At 45.7% G+C, this 18,505-nt stretch overlaps 1 protein-coding gene and 1 pseudogene across 2 annotated transcripts; one reads left to right on the top strand and one right to left on the bottom strand.

Annotated features, from left to right (window-relative positions):
* The first annotated feature begins 363 nt into the window (after nt 1-363).
* LOC310819890 (aggrecan core protein-like) lies at nt 364-9,211 on the top strand (annotated as a pseudogene). Its single transcript has 11 exons — nt 364-575; nt 4,413-4,501; nt 4,723-4,814; nt 4,939-5,231; nt 5,697-5,871; nt 6,668-6,795; nt 7,026-7,319; nt 7,560-7,883; nt 8,125-8,294; nt 8,439-8,566; nt 8,969-9,211. The product of its transcript is annotated as an aggrecan core protein-like (transcript).
* A 391-nt stretch (nt 9,212-9,602) lies between these two features.
* LOC310819893 (inositol hexakisphosphate and diphosphoinositol-pentakisphosphate kinase 2-like) lies at nt 9,603-18,443 on the bottom strand. The gene is made up of 7 exons (XM_083691300.1): nt 18,309-18,443; nt 14,731-15,236; nt 11,561-11,664; nt 11,219-11,380; nt 10,762-10,883; nt 10,201-10,302; nt 9,603-9,904 (listed from the first exon to the last, which is right to left on the bottom strand). Exons 4-7 carry the CDS (start codon nt 11,270-11,272, stop codon nt 9,610-9,612), a joined length of 573 nt encoding a protein of 190 aa, XP_083547426.1. The 5' UTR covers nt 11,273-11,380; nt 11,561-11,664; nt 14,731-15,236; nt 18,309-18,443; the 3' UTR covers nt 9,603-9,609.
* Between the last annotated feature and the right edge of the window lie 62 nt (nt 18,444-18,505).

The following is an 18,505-nucleotide window of genomic DNA, read 5'->3' as shown; positions in this document are numbered from 1 at the left end:
GCTACTTTCCTCTCACCGGTCTTGTCGTTGGCGCCAGTTGCAGTCAAATAAAGTTGAAACGCCTGTTTAAACTGTTTCCACGCATAATCCACATTTCCTGTGAGCTTCAATGGTTCTGGTGGTTTTATGACATCCATCCCGTCTTTCTCACACAGACATTAACTTTTAATACTTTTACTCCTGGTACCATGTTATGTTATGCGACTGACACATTAGCTGGTAAGTATTCAACTAACTTTATTAAACATTTCGTGACTTTACAGTACCTAGCTACGGTGGCCTCTTAGGACCATAATAGTGTCTCACAGGATATCCTTACATTTGACAGCTAAACTTTCTCCCCGTTTGAAAGGAGACTCTTTTCGCTCCAAACTCACGCACGGAGCAACACTCTACCTGAGCTCGCGGACTTGTCACCTGTTGACTGGGATTTTAAAGTCGCACATGCTGCAAGTGACATTTACGGAAGAAAATACAAGAAACGAGAATATACAGTTCTCCAAGAAATAAGAAGATTAGCACCTATTTGTAACGTATACATTTACCTTTTCGCCAGGAGTGACTGTGACCGCACGGTGAGTTTGTACTCCCCAATATAGATACAGAGGAGGGTGGATATATATTTTTCATATTTCTATCGTGATTTTATTCAGGACAGAATGTTGTAGTGCTTTATTAGATTAATCTAACACTACTTACAGTCAGTGGTATGTGCGTGGTTATCATGCAACGTCGGTCCTCACCATGGTTACAGCTGCAGTAAGATTGTCTCGCATCCATCTATCCATCTCTTCCTCTATTAAAAATGGGAGCGTGTATGCAGTATGAGCCTGTATATTATGTTGGCGATCATTGTGAAAGATTTACATCGTCTGGAAAATTAAATGTAAGGGCTTATGCATGTTTTGATAACATTAGGATATTTATAAAGACAGCGCAGGAATAAACATTGGTTAATATGGATTCCCTCACAGAGGGTAAGCCTACTGTGAATTATTATATTACTGGGTTTTCTTCTGACATCCAAGATTGAATACTTTAAGATAAATAAATACAATCACTTCAGGAAAACTTCAGTTAAACATAAATTATTGATTGAACCTTCACATTATTACAAGGAAATGCATTGATTGACCCTAATCAGTAGTCTATTGATGTTGTACCAATGTTCTTACTGTTGTGTCTGACCAGCCGGGTATCTAACCTGGGTCATCTGTGTGACTCAAGACTGCCAAGTCACCAAGGCTTCAGCTCACAGGGCTAATATGGTCTCTTGGACTCAATACATAGTTGATTAATGCTGTGCCTAAGCTTGTAGTTTGTGTCATAGACACAAATTCAAAGCATGTTTTTTTTCTTCGGCCTTTCCAATACCCACGAACCAAAAACAAATCACTTTCACATTCAGAGTCTTTTTTTCTTTCATTATCAGAGTGAAATCTCTGTTTTTGTGATTGAGTGTCCTTCACATCCATTAGAGCTATGGAACGGACTTCAATTGCTCCCAACATGCCTTCGCGCTAACCAACCGCCCTCTCCCTCTCGCTGAATGTCCGCAGTGTTACGCTGCCATTGGTCTCCAGCGGTATGGAAAGGGCCTCCTCTGAAATACACTGCCGTGTTTACATTGGCCCTGGTGTCATCAGAGCTCCTATAATAGCAGCTTCAGGGGGAACAGACTAGGTCTTATAGGCCTGAGCGTCTACGGGAATAGACCCTACCACACTAGCTGAATGGACACACTGTGGAGCTAGTCGCTAGCATGGCATTCACATAACGTGGCTGCTGATGAACTGTCACTTTTTAAAACAGGACGTTTTTAGTCCATATTAGCCCTCAAAAGCCCCACTTTTTGCTACCGGCTTTGAGCATTGTTTCGAGGGTATTTCTTTCAAGGCACTTACCAGTTAAGCCTTTGTCAACCCTGTTTTAGATTGCTCTCATGAGGTTTGGGTTCTGTAAAACACGGAGAGCAGTGGTGGCTGGTGGAGGTAGAAACCGGAGGACGGGCTCATTGTAATGCATGACACATGTTTTGATACCATTCCATTGGTGCCATTCCATGCATTATAATGAGCCCGTCCTCTAATTTTTACCTCCACTAGCCTCCCCTGATTGAGAGCAGTTCTTTTATTAAGCCTAAATCAAGTCTAAAGTAAAATACATACAAACCTACTCTAGTAAGGGAGCCTACAGGATGTTTCCTCTGTGCCATAGTGTCCAGGTGTAATCCTCCATGTGTGTATTATCATGGCACAACTGCCCTAGCACAGAGGTGCAGTATCCCTGGGCTGTGCCAGAGGTGGATCCCTCTATCTGGCCTGATGGAATCTTGGCTCACCTGGCAGGTTATCCCAGGACAGTACTGGTCCGATGCTGGGACTGTTCCTCCTGCTCTGACCAAAAGTGCTACTGTATAATTCATGGTGCAATTAGGCCAGTGGAGGCTTGGGGAGGTAGAAATTCGAGGACGGGCTCATTGTAATGCATGGAAAGGAACAACGAATCGTATCAAACATGTGGCACTTGGGCATTGCATTTGTTACATGATCCAAGAGATCTTCTGGTCATTCTAGTGTGTCATTCTAGCCCTGCTGTACCTTGTTCAGGTTCCCTTGTACTCTAGATAGCATTGATAATACCAGTGACGTATGTCGTATTTATGTGAAGATTAGTCTGGAAAACAAGTTGTTCTCCTCAGTGGGTGTAACCCCTTGCTCTGAGAATAGCATGCTGACCACAGTGGTCCCAGTATTTTGTTGAGAGATCACTCCTATGGCTATTTGCTGCTAATGTCCCATGATGTTCCCATCAGCAAAACAGTAGTGTTTGTTTAATTTCTGAAACCTGCCGGTAGTTTGAAATGGCCCAAAGCCGACTGTAGCAATGTCCGTTTGTACACAGAGGCAGACGCAGTATGGAGGTAAGGGATTTTCTCCCGTTTATTTTATCAAAGGGGTTTGCTGGCTCGGCTCGGCTTTCCAGCCTCGTTCAAAGTCTTTTGGCCCTTTTGTCCTGTGCTCGGCTCGGCTCTCCTCCGCTCTCGCCGTCAGCTTCTCCAGCCTAGCTCCCTTACTGAAATGGCAGAAGCACACCCATCTTAAACATTCGCCGGCGAGACTTAATTCGCAGCAGGTGTGCAACAAAAGTCTCGCCGACACAACCCCGGCCACGGTCCTGTAGCTCCCTCTACAGGCCGAACGCTGCATGTCCCCCCACACCGACACAGACACAGACATATATACACACACACACACACACACACACACCCGTGGTATAACCACCGCTTGAGGTGTGGCCAGTAAGGCCAATACGTCATCCACGCAGGTAGCCTGTATGTTATTGGCTGTTCTAAACTCCAGATGTCCTCTGTTACACCCACACACTGACCTGAGCTGTGAGACAGGAGCAGGGAGGGACTCAGAAATAACCCAACTCAGCTCTAACGCAATAACGGAAAACTTGAACGTTTACTTTTGAAATAACTGAGTAGCTCTTTGTTGCTTGCAAAGAATATTGCATGCGTGAGTGTGGGTGTGTGTGTGAGTCAGTGAGTGAGTGAGTGAGTGAGTGAGTGAGTGAGTGTGTTGGAAGATATTCCTGTTGGTCCATGGCATTCTCTTCCCTCCAATTTAGAAGTTTTATCAGTAACTTTCTCCTGTGGGGAAAAGCCCTTCAGCCAGCCAGCCCTAAATTAGCCTTGGCAGGAATATTGTACTGTGTAGCCTACTGCATTCACACATCGTTAATGTGCAGGCATTCATGTGTAACAATAAAGCCCTTTTCATAACCTGTTATATCAGAATGAATTCTTAGACTGTCGAGCAACCCAATATCTAACCAGTGTGGGATAACATTCCTGTGGTCTCTGCCCACAATTGAGCTGTTCTAGAAATGGATGCTAAAGCTACTGTATTCATAACAGTGTACTGTACATGCTCTCCACGCAGTCCGCTGTGATGTCATTCATGGGTTTGGGAGGTATTGGAAGACTGTTCTTCAGGGGCAGCTGGTGGAGGCAGAATTCGGAGGACAGGCTCATTTTAATGCATGGAAAGGAATGTGTGTTTGATACCATTCCTCAATCCATTCTATGCATAATGATGAGCCTGTCCTTCAATTTCATCCTCCAATATTCCATGTCAGGCATCACAATGAGCCTGTCCTCCGATTTCTGCCTTCACCAGCCTCCCTTGGTGGAGATACTGTATATGAAAGTAGTTGCAGTTAGTTGACTGGGGTCACGTCATGATCTTCATAGTGGAGTGTTGCAGAATGGTCTGCTATGTTTTTTCATGGGACAAATTAGGCCCCTCAATTAGTGATAGTGATATACAATAATTATCTTAGAGGTTACATTGAAAGTAATATGACTATGAAAAGAGAATAACTTTTTTCTCTTTTAATTCCAGGTAAAATATGAATAGGTGGTTGTTATTACTATGTGTGTGTCTGCCGGTCATCTCGGCTACATTCACCTACGAGGAACACTCCTTTCTGGGTAAGTGGTCACATAAAGCCACATCGCACAGTGCACAGTTAAAGTTAGTTTAATTCATAACTCACTAGCATGTTTTACAGGCACACGACTCCCTGTTTTATGTCCATAAAATGACATGCTTCTTATTTGTTGATGTATGTTTGTGTGTGTGTGTGTGTGTGTGTGCGTGTGTGCGGGTGTGTGTGTGCGGGTGCGGGTGTGCCTGCCCTCTCCTCCCACAGACCCTGAGGACATCCTGAGTGTAAGCATCCCTCTGGAGTTCCCTCAACGCCCTCTTCTGGGTGGCACCCTGGTGCTGCCCTGCTACTTCCAGGTAGGACTTCCTGCCAGTGACACCATAACCCAATAAAAATAAAATAATAAACCAATTGATAAATCAACCAGTAAGTTATTGTGATGCCATATTCCATTATCACTCCCTCCCTACCTACCTCCAGGACCATACTGTCCACGACCCAGGTGCCCCCACCATCGCCCCCCCTGTCCCACCGCATCAAATGGAGCCACGTCACCAAGGAGCGGGTGTCTGTCATCCTAGTGGCCATGGACGGAGAGGTCCGGGTGGAGGAGGAGTACCTGGACCGGGTCCACATGGTGGGCTATCCTCAGACCCCCACAGACGTCAGTATCAAGATCACAGAGCTGCGCTCCAATGACTCTGGCATCTACCGCTGTGAGGTCCAGCACGGCATCGAGGATAGCTTTGACACCGTGGACGTCCATGTTCAAGGTAGGGAGGGAGGAAAGGCAATGTTAGTGTCACTCACAGGCTGAGTGAATTGATCTTAGATGTATAGATCTTACCTTGTAAGTATCCAGGAAGTGAAAAGATAGACAAATCTTGTTCAAGGATTTACTTTGGCTTCAATGGCAGCTATGCCAATGTCACGCCCAGGTGACACAACCTGTGCATGACATATGATCAGATGACTTGTCAAGGTATGGTTATATGTTATGATATGATCAGGGGAGGCTGGTTGAGGTAGAAATCGGAAGACGGGCTCATTGTAATGCATGGAATAGAATGAGGAATGGTATCTTTGACATGATATGATATGATATGATATATACACATAGGGCCACATATAAGCGCTCTGGTCAAAAGTAGTAAACTAGTATATGGGGAGAATAGGCTGTCATTTGAGATACTGTACTGTAGCCACTGTTACCGTAAAGCCCATGTGTCTCTCCTCAGGTATTGTGTTCCACTACCGGGCCATCACCACACGTTACACTCTGACCTTTGAGAAGGCCAAGGCGGCGTGCATCCAGAACAATGCGCTCATCGCCACCCCAGAACAGCTTCAGGCCGCCTACGACGAGGGCTTGCACCAGTGTGACGCCGGCTGGCTCTCTGACCAGACCGTCAGGTCAGTCTATGTGTTATACTGTATATATCTATACTAGAGCAGAGGTGGCAAAAAAACTCTAACTTGTGGGTTGCATCAGTGGGTGCACCTCAATAGTCTATAAGAAGCTTTCTCTCCTCGTCTGCTTTATGTCATCTGCACTGAAGTGAAAGAACAGGACAGGCTAAAACAAAACCTCTTGCACATCCACCAGGTTGCTTTCATCTATCATAATGTTGTCAGATCAGTGCAGATTACGGAGAGGAGATGATATTGTTTGAAGATAAGGGAGAGGAGATTGCCTAACCTGTCTCTGTCCTCCAGTTCAATTACAGTACATAAAGGATGATGCTGTGATGTATTTTTGTTTTAAGGTTTTCCATTTCCTGTGGAGTTTTGGTTTCCAGTGTTTGGTTTTGATCCTCTGAGCGTGTCACTTCCTTTACTGAGCCTCTGAGCGTGTCATTTCCTGTAGAGACACAGAGCCTCTCTCTTGTCCTCTTTTTTATCCCTGGCCGAACCCACAGGGTTGTGTTTGCCTTCCTATGATCTCTCCTGCTCTGTTGACCACCTCCTCACTATGAGAGAATGCTAAATGCTCTCCCTGCTAAACCCCTGTAGCTGATTTCTCACAAGCACCATGGACCATTGGTCAGCTTATCCAAAAGATTTCTTCGAGAGACCCTCTGTATTGACACAGCATTTGGAATGACGCAAATAGGATCATTCTATCCTATTTATAATACAAATAAAGAGTTTCAGAAACTGCTTGTGTAGATTTGATGTGATCCTAACTGCTACTGTCTTTGAACCAAAGGTACCCAATCCATGATCCACGTGAGAACTGCTATGGCGACAAAGAAAAATTCCCTGGGGTGCGAACCTACGGAGTGAGAGATGTCAACGAGACTTATGATGTGTACTGTTTCGCTGAGAAGATGACAGGTACCCTAAGAGGACATCCTGGCTCTTTCACATGTGTTTTGTTTGTTGTTGTTGTTATTATGATTGTAAAAGGGCATTGTCAGTGACCTAACTGGGAAAATAAAAGCTGATTATACATGTTTGATAAATGAGAATGCGTTCAGGACATGATGAAAACTGATATTCAAGACACACCAACCAGTCTATCCTATTGAACGTTATGATCATTTCTCCTCCATCTCCACTCCTAGGAAGGGTCTTCTACTCTGGCTCTGTGGCTAAGTTCACCTTCTCCGAGGCTGAGGAGCAGTGCTTTAAGCAGGGGGCCCAGTTGGCTACTACAGGCCAGCTGTACCTGGCCTGGCAGGCTGGCCTGGATGTCTGCAACGCCGGCTGGCTGGGGGACAGGAGCGTCCGCTACCCCATCAATATCGCCCGGCCGCAGTGTGGAGGGGGACTGCTGGGGGTGCGGACCGTGTACCTCCATGCCAACCAGACAGGATATCCTCTCCCAGAGTCTCGCTATGATGCCTTCTGCTACACAGGTACTGAAGGTTACCATGGGAATGGGAACCATGTCACATTTCATGTTTTTACAAGCGGTTATTGTTTACCTATACCTTTATGGCATTGGGTTTGACTCTGTTAAAACGGTTACTGTTTGAGTGATGACGATGATGTTTTGTCTTTCACCATTTAGCTACTTAGTGTACATACAGTACAACAACCACCCGAGACATCCACAACATGTAAACCTTCCCCCTTTCACCCTCTGCCTTACCCAGAATCCCCTGACGAGGAGGGTTCGGCCATGCTGCCGACAACTACAGAGGCAGGGAGTGGCGTGCTGAGCATTGCCACAGTGACGGGGACTCCCGAGGTGTTCTTCAGGAAGACGACCACAGAGAGCGAGGCGAACCGAGGGGAGCTGGTTACCCAGAGGCCCACAGGTGTGGACTTCACCTACTTGGGCCAGAATGCCACGGAGCTGCCCTTACCTGAGCCCCCCAGTGTCACAGAGGTCATCACTGATGTGGTGGAGAGAGTTACCGCCAGGCCCGTTGTCGGGAGTGAGGTCATCAGGGGAACCGGGGACCAGTCACCCACAGGTCAGTGAGCTGATATGTGGTGGATTTGAGTGTAAAAATCGAATGTGTAGCAACGCTATCATAATTGACAGAGACAGACTATAAACTTAGGCTAGTTTTGACACGCTATTTTTGTGAGTTTTTTTTCAGAATTTCCAACGAGTGTTCTTTTTACACTCTCTAGACTCTTAACAAAAACAAAAATAATGAATTTCAAAATTCAAATGAGAAACGTAGAGACTTTGTCCTCTCCAATGTGTAGGGGTCGTCTTCCACTACCGTGCTGGCTCCAGCCGCTACACCTTCACCTTTGTAGAGGCCCAGCTGTCAGAGACTGGGAGCCTCCATCGCCACCCCAGAGCAGCTCCTCGCTGCCCACCAGGCTGGCTACCACCAGTGTGATGCAGGCTGGCTCCTGGACCAGACTGTCAGGTAAGAGTCAAGTCAGCACATACACATACACATACACACGCACGCACGCACGCACGCACGCACGCACGCACCCCATTTATCCTTTTGATGTATCATTATACCTATTCATATTAAGGAACAAAGCTACTTCCTCATGCACCTCAGGTACCCCATTGCGTCGTCCCGTGAAAAGTGTTCTGGGGACCTGGAGCATCTCCCAGGAGTCAGGTCCTATGGTCTGAGACCAGCTGATGAGCGCTACGATGTCTACTGCTACATCGATGGACTCAAGGGTGAGCTGCTCCCCAATGATAACCCAATGAGATGTTGTTGTGCTTCATGTTATCTTGACCTTGGATCTTAGTGTGTGTGTCCATCAGTGAAGGCTGGCGGAGGTAAAATCTGAAGACAGGCTCATTGTAATGCAAGCTTATTTGTAGTCAGTGTACAGTACAGTAGTCAGAGTCCAAATGTACAGTACAGTACTGACTGTTGGCTCGTCGTAAGTTGCTTGAATAGCTTTATAAATGTTAAGAGATTATTATAACTTATCACAAACCATGACAGTAGCATCATACAGTACAGTAGGATTTGTTTTTAGAACACCATCACACCAGTGTTTCTCTTCTTTTCCATCCCCCCATCCATTCATCCTTTCTTTCTCCCCCTCCCTCTCTTCTCCCTCTGTTCTCCAGGTGAGCTGTTCCATGCTGGCTCCAGTGAGGGTTTCACCTATAATGAGGCTCTGTCTCACTGTCAGGAGCAGAATGCTACCCTGGCCTCCATCGGAGAGCTCTATGCAGCCTGGAAACTGGGCTTCGACAAGTGCAGAGCAGGCTGGCTCATCGACCGCAGTGTCCGCTACCCCATCAACAACGCGTGCCAGGGTTTTCAGAGCTGGCCAGTCCCTTGACGGACCTCACCCGGAAGGGTGCCCCGGATCCGGTCCAATGGTCGGGCCAGTGCCAGGGGTCGTTCGAGGCCCTTAAGGGAGCTCTTTGTGGAGAAACGGTCCTGTCTGCGCCTGATTTTAACCTCCCTTTCTCCCTACAGACGGACGCGTCGGATAGAGGGCTGGGAGCAGTGCTGACCCAGCGCGTGGAGGGGGCCGACCGACCGGTGCTGTACCTGAGCCGCAAGCTGTCGGAGAGGGAGGGCCGGTACAGCACCGTGGAGAAGGAGTGCCTGGCCATCAAGTGGGCGGTCGGCACCCTCCGCTACTACCTGCTGGGTCGCGCTTTCACCCTCTACTCCGACCATGCCCCCCTCCAGTGGCTCCACCGCATGAAGGATGTGAACGCGATGATCACCCGGTGGTATCTCGCGTTGCAGCCCTTCAACTTTTCGGTCGTGCACAGACCGGGGGCGCAGATGGTCGTGGCAGACTTCCTCTCCCGTGCAGGGGGGGGGGGGAGTAGGTTGTCGGCCGTCGGGTCCCCGGCCTGTGTCGGGCGGTGGGGGTATGTGGGGGGACATGCAGCGTTCGGCCTGTAGAGGGAGCTACAGGACCGTGGCCGGGGTTGTGTCGGCGAGGCTTGTTGTACACCTGTTGCAAATAAAGTCTCGTTGGCGAGTGCTTAACATGTGTGTCTCCATGACGAATTATAGCTATGACACAGCGCAGCTCCATCCTGAGTGGGGGGGGGGTGGGGGTGGGATGGGTGGGGGTGGGGGTATAAGATAACATTATTACTTTATTATCCCCTTGAGGAAATGTTGTCTGTGACATTGTGTTACATTAAAATACATTACACCCAGAATTGCAGGGCATAGACAATGACATACAAATGTGGTAAAGGCTTGACAAGTTAACAATCAGAGCCATTAGCATTTTTCTGCCTCCAAATGATCTGGTCTTCACAATGATTTTGATGATTTTTATTGTAAGAGACTGGAGTTGTGCTTGTCTAAGTGTGGTGTAACTCACATGGTCCCAGACGTGGTGGGGACTATGGGGATGTCCTCTGCCTCGGTGGGGATGGACCAGGGGATGTGGAACTGTGGAGCTAGCTCTCGCATCACTATATTCCTACAGAGAGAGAGGACAGAGAGGAGAGGAGAGGAGAGGAGAGGAGCGGAGAGGAGAGGAGAGGAGAGGAGAGAGGAGAGAAAGGAGAGAGAAGAGAGAGAGAGGAGAGATATTGTCAACTCATGAACCATCACGATCATCTGGATTGTCTGCAATTATAAGCACTAACAATATATATATTTTATTTAATTCAACCATTATTTATCCAAGTTAGTCTCACTGAGATCCAATATATTTAAATATATAATCTTAGATATATATGTACATCCACTTCAAAACACATAGCAAAAACACTTCAATATAGACATGATTAGTTCAATCAGAGTTGATAGAACAAGGCTGGAACCCAAGCCTGCTAACAGTGTGGTCCTCTTGGATCCAGACGTCCCACCCCTGGCGTAGGGTAACCATACTCAAATACAATATGACAGAAATAGCCGCTGGTGTGGCTTCGCGTACCCCAGGATCTTGGCACAGTCGTCATAGTACTTCATGGAGTTCTTCACGAAGCTGAAGCCATTGACGTCACACACGTAGGAGTGTCCGTTGGCTCGCAGAAGGTCAAACCCACACACCGTTTGCTGTAGTGACGAGAATTGTCGGTGAGTCACATTGAATCACATGCAGTGTCGTTGAGAGAGTGTTGTTGAGAACAGTTTCAGAAAAAGGGGGAGGCTGATGGAGGTAGAAATCTTTGACAGACACAACCTCCACAGGTTGTATCTACTCCACTTCATTTATCAATCATTGCGCTAAGAACAGTTATGCATCATGTCCAGACTCCACAACAGCAAAGAAGAACAGATATATTCTATAGTATGTGGCTCATGCAAGTAGCCAAAAGCCCAAAACACCTGGTGTTACGATCCCCAAGCTCCAGCCAACGGAGCCCCCTGAAGGAGGAGCCATAGCTGACCTTGAAGGCCAGGCAGACCTTGCGTGCCACCAGTTTCTCCATGGCGGTGAGCATGACAGGGTAGCGGATCTCCTTCCCCTCGCTGTCCCTCTCCACCTTCCCATCCAGAGCTGGGGACTTACGGGCCTCAGCGTGGGCATAGTCAGGTCCCACGGTTTACACCTGCAGTCACGCATGCACACACACACACACACACACACACACACACACATACATACATATATATATATATAAGTACATTACAACACAGATACAGTGTTGTATCTGTAGTATACTGTGCACGCGGGCGCACACACACACGCATACACACACACACACACACACACACACGCGCACACACACCCCTTAACGTCGGTGCCATCCGTTGGCATGAACTCTTCATAGATGTAGGAGCCTGTCTTTCTAACGTTGCTCTCTGGAGAGTACACGCTGCTTCGGCTCCCAATCTGAGAGAGAAACACAGTGTTAGATCTGAGAGAACCTCCGTCTCTATCAATTATCCACTTCAGCAAAGGAAAGTGCTTGTGTGTGCGGACTGAAAATGTATGTTTAACAGGAAAAGAGATGCTATCTGGACATAATCTGACTGATTCATGTGAAGATTTAGGTTTAGCTTTAGTCATGTTCTCAGTAGACAAGGTTGAGAGTAATGTTGCTAATGACAAAAGTGATAAAACCAGACATTGAGGTTGAGAAGCTATAAAACCTGACAAAGAACACATTTTATATGCTGATTATTTTATTACGAGGTTTAACAACGGTACTGAAAGCCCTCTGAGAATGTAAAGTGGGATCACGCTGAATAAACACAGGAATCGGATATCAAGTATATATACAGTCATGAGAAAAAATTAGGACACCCTATGAAAACCTTTGTCTTCTTCAACATATTCAAACATATGGACATTTGATATTCATTTGAACAATATTGAAAAATTTAGGTAATATAACTAAACAAATACAACTGAAACAAATTATTTAAAAAATGATTGGTAAAATGTAATTAATAGAAATGCAATCTTCTTGTGAGGAAAAAGTTAGGACACCCCCACATTTAGTTCCACTTAAAATGCCTAAAATTATAATAAAGAGCACCACATCAGGTGCAAATGATTAGAACATCGTTACAGAGGATTTTGGAGGAGCCTGTCCTATTTAAGCCTCAGATATTTAGTTTGGTTTGCTCTTGATTGTTGAAGTGAGTTGCCATGGCGAGATCAAAAGAGCTCTCTGAGGCCTTCAGAAGAAAAATTGTAGATGCATATGAGTCTGGGAAGGGATATAAAAAGATCTCCAAACTATTCGAAATTGGCCATTCCACTGTCCGGAAAATAATTTACAAGTGGAGAACATTTAAAACCACCACCAACATGGCCAGGTCAGGCCGCCCTAGCAAGTTCAGCCTAAGAGCTGACCGAAAGATGCTTAAAGAAGTCTCCAACAATCCCAGAATGTCATCACGAGACCTACAGGTATCTCTTGCCACAATTGATGTCAAAGTACATGCATCCACCATAAGAAAGAGACTGAACAAGTTTGCATTACATGGGAGGTGTGCAAGGAGGAAACCCCTGCTGTCAAAAAAAAACATCAGGTCAAGACTAAAGTTTGCCAGAGAACACCTAGAGAAAGACCAGAACTTCTGGAACAATGTGCTTTGGACAGATGAATCCAAAGTTGAACTATTTGGGCACAGTAAGAGTAGACATGTTTGGCACAAAACCAAGACAGCATTTGAGAACAAGAACCTCATACCAACTGTGAAGCATGGGGGTGGAAATGTCATGGTTTGGGGCTGCTTTTCTGCAGCAGGGCCTGGTCAGCTCACCATCATAGAATCCACTATGAATTTTGTATTGTATCAGAGGGTGCTTGAGGAAAATGTGAGACCATCTGTTCGAAAGTTGAAGCTGAAGCAGATGTGGACCATGCAACATGACAATGACCCAAAACATTCCAGTAAATCTACCAAGGAATGGCTCAAGAAAAATAAATTGAGAGTTCTGGAATGGTCAAGTCAAAGCCCGGATCTTAATCTTATTGAGATGCTGTGGATTGATTTGAAACTGGCTGTGCATGCAAGACACCCCTCGAACATCACACAGCTGAAAGAATTCTGCAAGGAGGAGTGGGAAAAACTTTCTCCCAATTGATGTCAGAGACCTGTAGACAGTTATAAGAAACGTCTAATTGAGGTTATTTCAGCCAAGGGGGGCAATACTAGCTATTAGGGCATAGGGTGTCCTAACTTTTTCCTCAGTAGGAATTGGCATTATTGTTAATTTTTCGTTAAATAAATGATTACAAAGTTACATTTTCATAGTTTTTTGTTCAATTACATCCCCTTTATCTATAGACATTGTTAGAAAGAAGATAACATATTGATATGTCCATATTTTTAAGAGAATAACTTAATATTTTGGGGGGTGTCCTAACTTTTTCTCATGACTGTATATACACAAGGCGGGAAAGAAATATTCTGAGAAACATAAATCATCTATAGCAGGATTACAGTCGTAGTCATAACATTTGTGTGTGCAGGTTTTGTTTAAAAGTACACAAATATGATTGACTAAATATTATGAATGACTAAAGACATTATAATCCGACTTAACAAAAACATGTCATTGTTTATGACATCTCCATATTCATGCTCCCCACCTTCTTGATAAAACACATAAGAGATGCTAACTTTGATCTCTAAATAATCTCCACTGCCCACCACACCGGAAACAGAGGGTTCTGTCTCTTTGATCTAGAACACTGATTTATGATGTTCTTCTCGCTCTCTGTCGGAACACTAGATACAATCTAATGTCACAGTGTTCCGTTCTGCTTATTACCAGAGAGAGAGAGGAGGGAGAGGGGAGAGAGAGGAGGGATGTGGCTTCAAGCACAGCCGGGTCTATTTCTGAACTGTTAATGTGCCCTAAAATAACAGCCATTACAACTGACTTGAGGCTGAGGGGGTGGAAGAGTGTAGGGAAGATAAAAAACAGGTCTGGAAACAGCCAGACATCTTCTGTGTTACCAGATTTAAAATAACTAGATAGGTGTTAGCAATACAGCAGAGCAGATACGGCTGGTGGAGGTATTCCACCGATTTCGGCCTCCACTAGCCTCCCCTATTGCCGACGCTTACCTAACCCTATTGGAAGGCTGTTCTGAAGGAACACGTATGGTTAGGGAATGGGGACCAGGACGGTCAGAAGAGAGACCTCTATGAAGGAGCAGCTAAGTGTATGGTTAGGGAATGGGGACCACAAAGGTCAGAAGAGAGACCTTTCTGAAGAGCCGTTGGCTGCCCCCGCCAGCTGAGGTGGGGTAGTAGATGTAGACGTTGTGGTCTTCAGCACAGACAGGCTTCTCCACGAAGGGTTTAGGAAACACCTCGCCGTCTAATGCGGCCGTCTAAACACCTCGCCGTCTAAAGTCTAATGCGGTCTTGTGTGGTCTTGTGCGGTCATATTTAGTTTTGGTTTCAGTGTGTTCGTGTGTGGCCTCCTACGTACCGAGTCAGCGTCATCGTCGTCCTCGTACAGCTCCATGTCTGTCCTCATGCTGCAGCCGTAGTCCTCCAGGCCCTCGCTCTCATCGTCCTCGCAGCCCACGAAGAATCTGGGAGCGCCGCGCTGGCTCTCGCCCGGGCTGGCGGGCTCTGACATCACAGTCCCCGGCGGCTGCCCTCAGCGTCCCGCAGCGCCATCGCCACACCAACACACCGTCGCCGTAGAGGGTCGCCGATGGGGGGGGGGGGGGGGGGGGTTGGGTTGGGTTTGGAATGGAGGTAAATGGGACAGGGGATGGTTAGGGGGGGGGCAAGGGTTCAGAAGGGGTATAAGGAGAGGGTGAATGTGTTGTGAGTGTCTCTGAGGTGGTGCTGCTAAAGTTGTACTCTTCATTCAGCAGTTCAAGGTGTCGTATTGCTGGGCAGGGCTTCTCAGGCGACCTCAGGGGCAGATATCACCATCCGAAGACAGCCCATTGCTCTGAGTGTGTGTCCACGATTAACATAATCCTACAAATGAAACACGAACACACATAAATCACACTAGGACATTCTGTAGCTGATATAGGATTTCATACAGGCCTAGTTCCAAACCGTTCCATTGCTCTGTGAAACCAGAGGCCTAATTCCATACCGACTGCTTCCAAACTGCTGTGAAGAATTGAACACCGAACCTCCCACCTCTGAGTGTGGCCGGGCTCGTCTATGGGAGCAGTCAGTGTGGCGTGGAGAACTGATAGTGTAAGTACCCAGCACCATGCTAATGTTACACCGCTAGGCCTGGCATCAGCAGAATGACGCGGCAATCTGGGGCCTGGTAAACAGAGAGAGAACTGCCATCTCCAGTGAACCGTGATGACCAGTATAGACAGGCATAGCCTACATCTCCCGCCGGGCCCCTCTGTTCACTGTAACCACTCATTACCCCAACATGCCAATGTCATAAAGCACTCTGAAGGACGCAACATCAGTCTCTCTGATCTCATATTTAGACAGCGGATTCTAAAGATGAATGTTGCTACTTGATACACCTAAATGGAACTCTATTGAATATGAAAACATTAAAATGTAATCCTTTGATATGTCAAATTGTGACTCTGTTTGTGAGTATTTTACTATGGGGAGGCTAATTGTGGAAGCAATATTGCTGTGACTGAAAGACAATGAAGCCGCCCAGAGGAACCCAATTAGGCTAGATCCTGCAATATACTTTTTTATTTAAATTAAAACATTTATTTATAGTATCCAGAAACATTTAAAAGTGACAGCATCCTGAGCTCAAAATGAGGCCAAATCCAAATGTAGCCAAAGGTTCATATAGACGCATCGCACAGCGGGCATAACAGACAGACAGACAATGGTGTTTGATTTCTGCCACGACCACACACGGCTGACAGCTCAATTCGGCTGAGACTGCAAGACAGTAGCCAAGTCCACACAGTAGCTCAAGCATTTAAAAGACTGATAGACCTGCAGCCACCATTAACTTGCTGCAGTGGAGAAAGCTCAAAGGACAATATTTTCGTTAATGGGGAGCAAAAGTCAAGTCTGCCTTCAGTAACTTCTAATAGGCTACAAATAAAGCAAATTAGTTCTCTGAATACATTTTTTGATACACTTTGATATTCGGCTGATGGTTTGGCAAATTGCTGAAACACAAGTCATTTTTCCTCTCATCTCCGCTTTGTCTCTACTCGAAAATAATAATAATGGAGAACTCAAACCGTCAAAACATTTAGAATGCCCGTTCCTAATAATAAGAGCATAGGCTGGATCTAATCACAACTACGCTCACACTTCCACCAAGTATGTTAGGCTACATCAGGGATTCCACTGTATGCAATTGAAGGAGGAATGGTACCATGGTACAATGGTACAATGGTATTCCATGCATTACAATGAGCCCGTCCTCCGATTTCCTGCTCCACAAGCCTCCCCTGGGCTACATGCTCAATACAGGGTCAATGCAAAACATCCCTATAGGTAAACTGCGTGCAGGTTGGCGTAGAATCTAAAAGGATAATACTGAAAGGTGATTCATCTTCATAAGCCCATCTTTCAGAAAGAGTCTCTCAAGTCCCTTCAGCTGAGAAAATATTCACACACACACATACATACATACATATACACATATATATATAGACCTGTCTCAACCAGTCAACCAAGTGAATAGTTAAACACATGGCACCGAACTTGGTATTCAAATTAAAACCCAGGTAAACATAGGGGATAATCTTTTCTGCATCTTGGCACCGTTTATTTCAAGTAAACTCTTTCCATGCTTAAGTGGATTACTGAGGAGCTTTTGAGCCAGGGCTTAAATCCTTCTATTACACCTGTTTACTTTGCTAGGGCGCCATAGGGTGACTGCCTCTCGAGTTGAGACAGCATAACCTGTTATTTAACAGCCGTCCGGCCCGTTTCTGGTTCACAATCAGACAGATAACTCAATGATATGGCCTAAATGGACAGTACTGTATGCTCACATGCAATACATTTAAAAAATGTTATGAAAATGCATTTTGTTCTGTGATATGTCATTGACATGTGACTATAGGCAGATGGGCTAACATCTGTTAGTGGCAGTCTGTAATGGAAGGTTTGAGTAAAGTGACGTCAATCAAACTGTTGAGGCTGGTGGAGGCAGAGATCAGAGGACAGGCTCATTATAATGCATGCCACCCCTGCCAGCCACCCCTGCAATCGATGTACACCTGTTTCCAAGAAAGACAACAAGGGGATTTTTTGTCACCGTACTCATGGCCAGGCCAAGACACAGATGTACCCTTCATTACTTTAGATGAAAATAGCAGCTGTTAACACTAAACCAGATTTCCTTCTTTCAAGCAATACCATGTATTGCAGGATATTGTTGGCCCTTTCTCTACAATACCCTTATGCATGTGGTTCGTTGTGTCAACACGATTATGAAGGTTGGAGAGCAGCCTCAGTCCATAGATTTCACAGTGCTGAGGATTAACAATAGAAGAGTATTTAGCAAGCAAGCTATGTGTGATCTTGGCTGATGTTGAATATCTCTACACTCTGAGACGACAACAACATCTACTAGGGGGCATTTTGCATGTCCTACTTTTGAAGACCAAAAAGAGGAGTTTTATAAACAAATGTGTCTAAATTGACAATGTTGAAAGAGGTCAAACGGTTTGCTGCACGGGTCAGGAGACCCACTTGTTGGCTGCATCAAACTGGCTAACAATCAAGCTGATTCGGGGCTTAGTTGGCCTGGCACCATTGAAGCATTAGTAACCCACATCGGGGCATTATAGCGAGGTACCAATGATACGTCATACATAAATGTAAGCTTTCGGACCCGACTGTCAGATCCGAAACACGTTCCTTTCGTTAGATAAACAGCGATATAGAAAGATAGCTAGCGCCGTTAGCCACCACAGAGTAGCTCGCTCGCTAATGTAAACAACTTTGTGTCCGTGCCATTTTTGTCCGAGTGTGTAGCCTAATGAATGCACCCTATGGAGCGGATGTCAAATACATAGCACACAAAAAGCTAGATATCAATGCACAATCCCATAAATATAGCTGTCAAAGCGTAACGTTACTTACAAGAAAATTATTTTGTTGACGCCTGTTTGCTTCCTTTTTCCCTTGACAGCTTGAATCTGTATTCTCAGAACGAGAATAACCGGCAGGTTCCGACAATAAGACTTCCGGTTTTGTTTTCGCGACTTCAAAATAAAAGAGCGAGGTAATAGATCACTGTGTGGGATCACAATATTTTATCATACAGAGTGCTGTTGGCT

This window comes from Argentina silus, assembly GCF_951799395.1.
Source record: "Argentina silus genome assembly, chromosome: 19".
NCBI classification, from domain to species: domain Eukaryota; kingdom Metazoa; phylum Chordata; class Actinopteri; order Argentiniformes; family Argentinidae; genus Argentina; species Argentina silus.
This window is presented reverse-complemented; position numbering and strand designations above follow the sequence as displayed.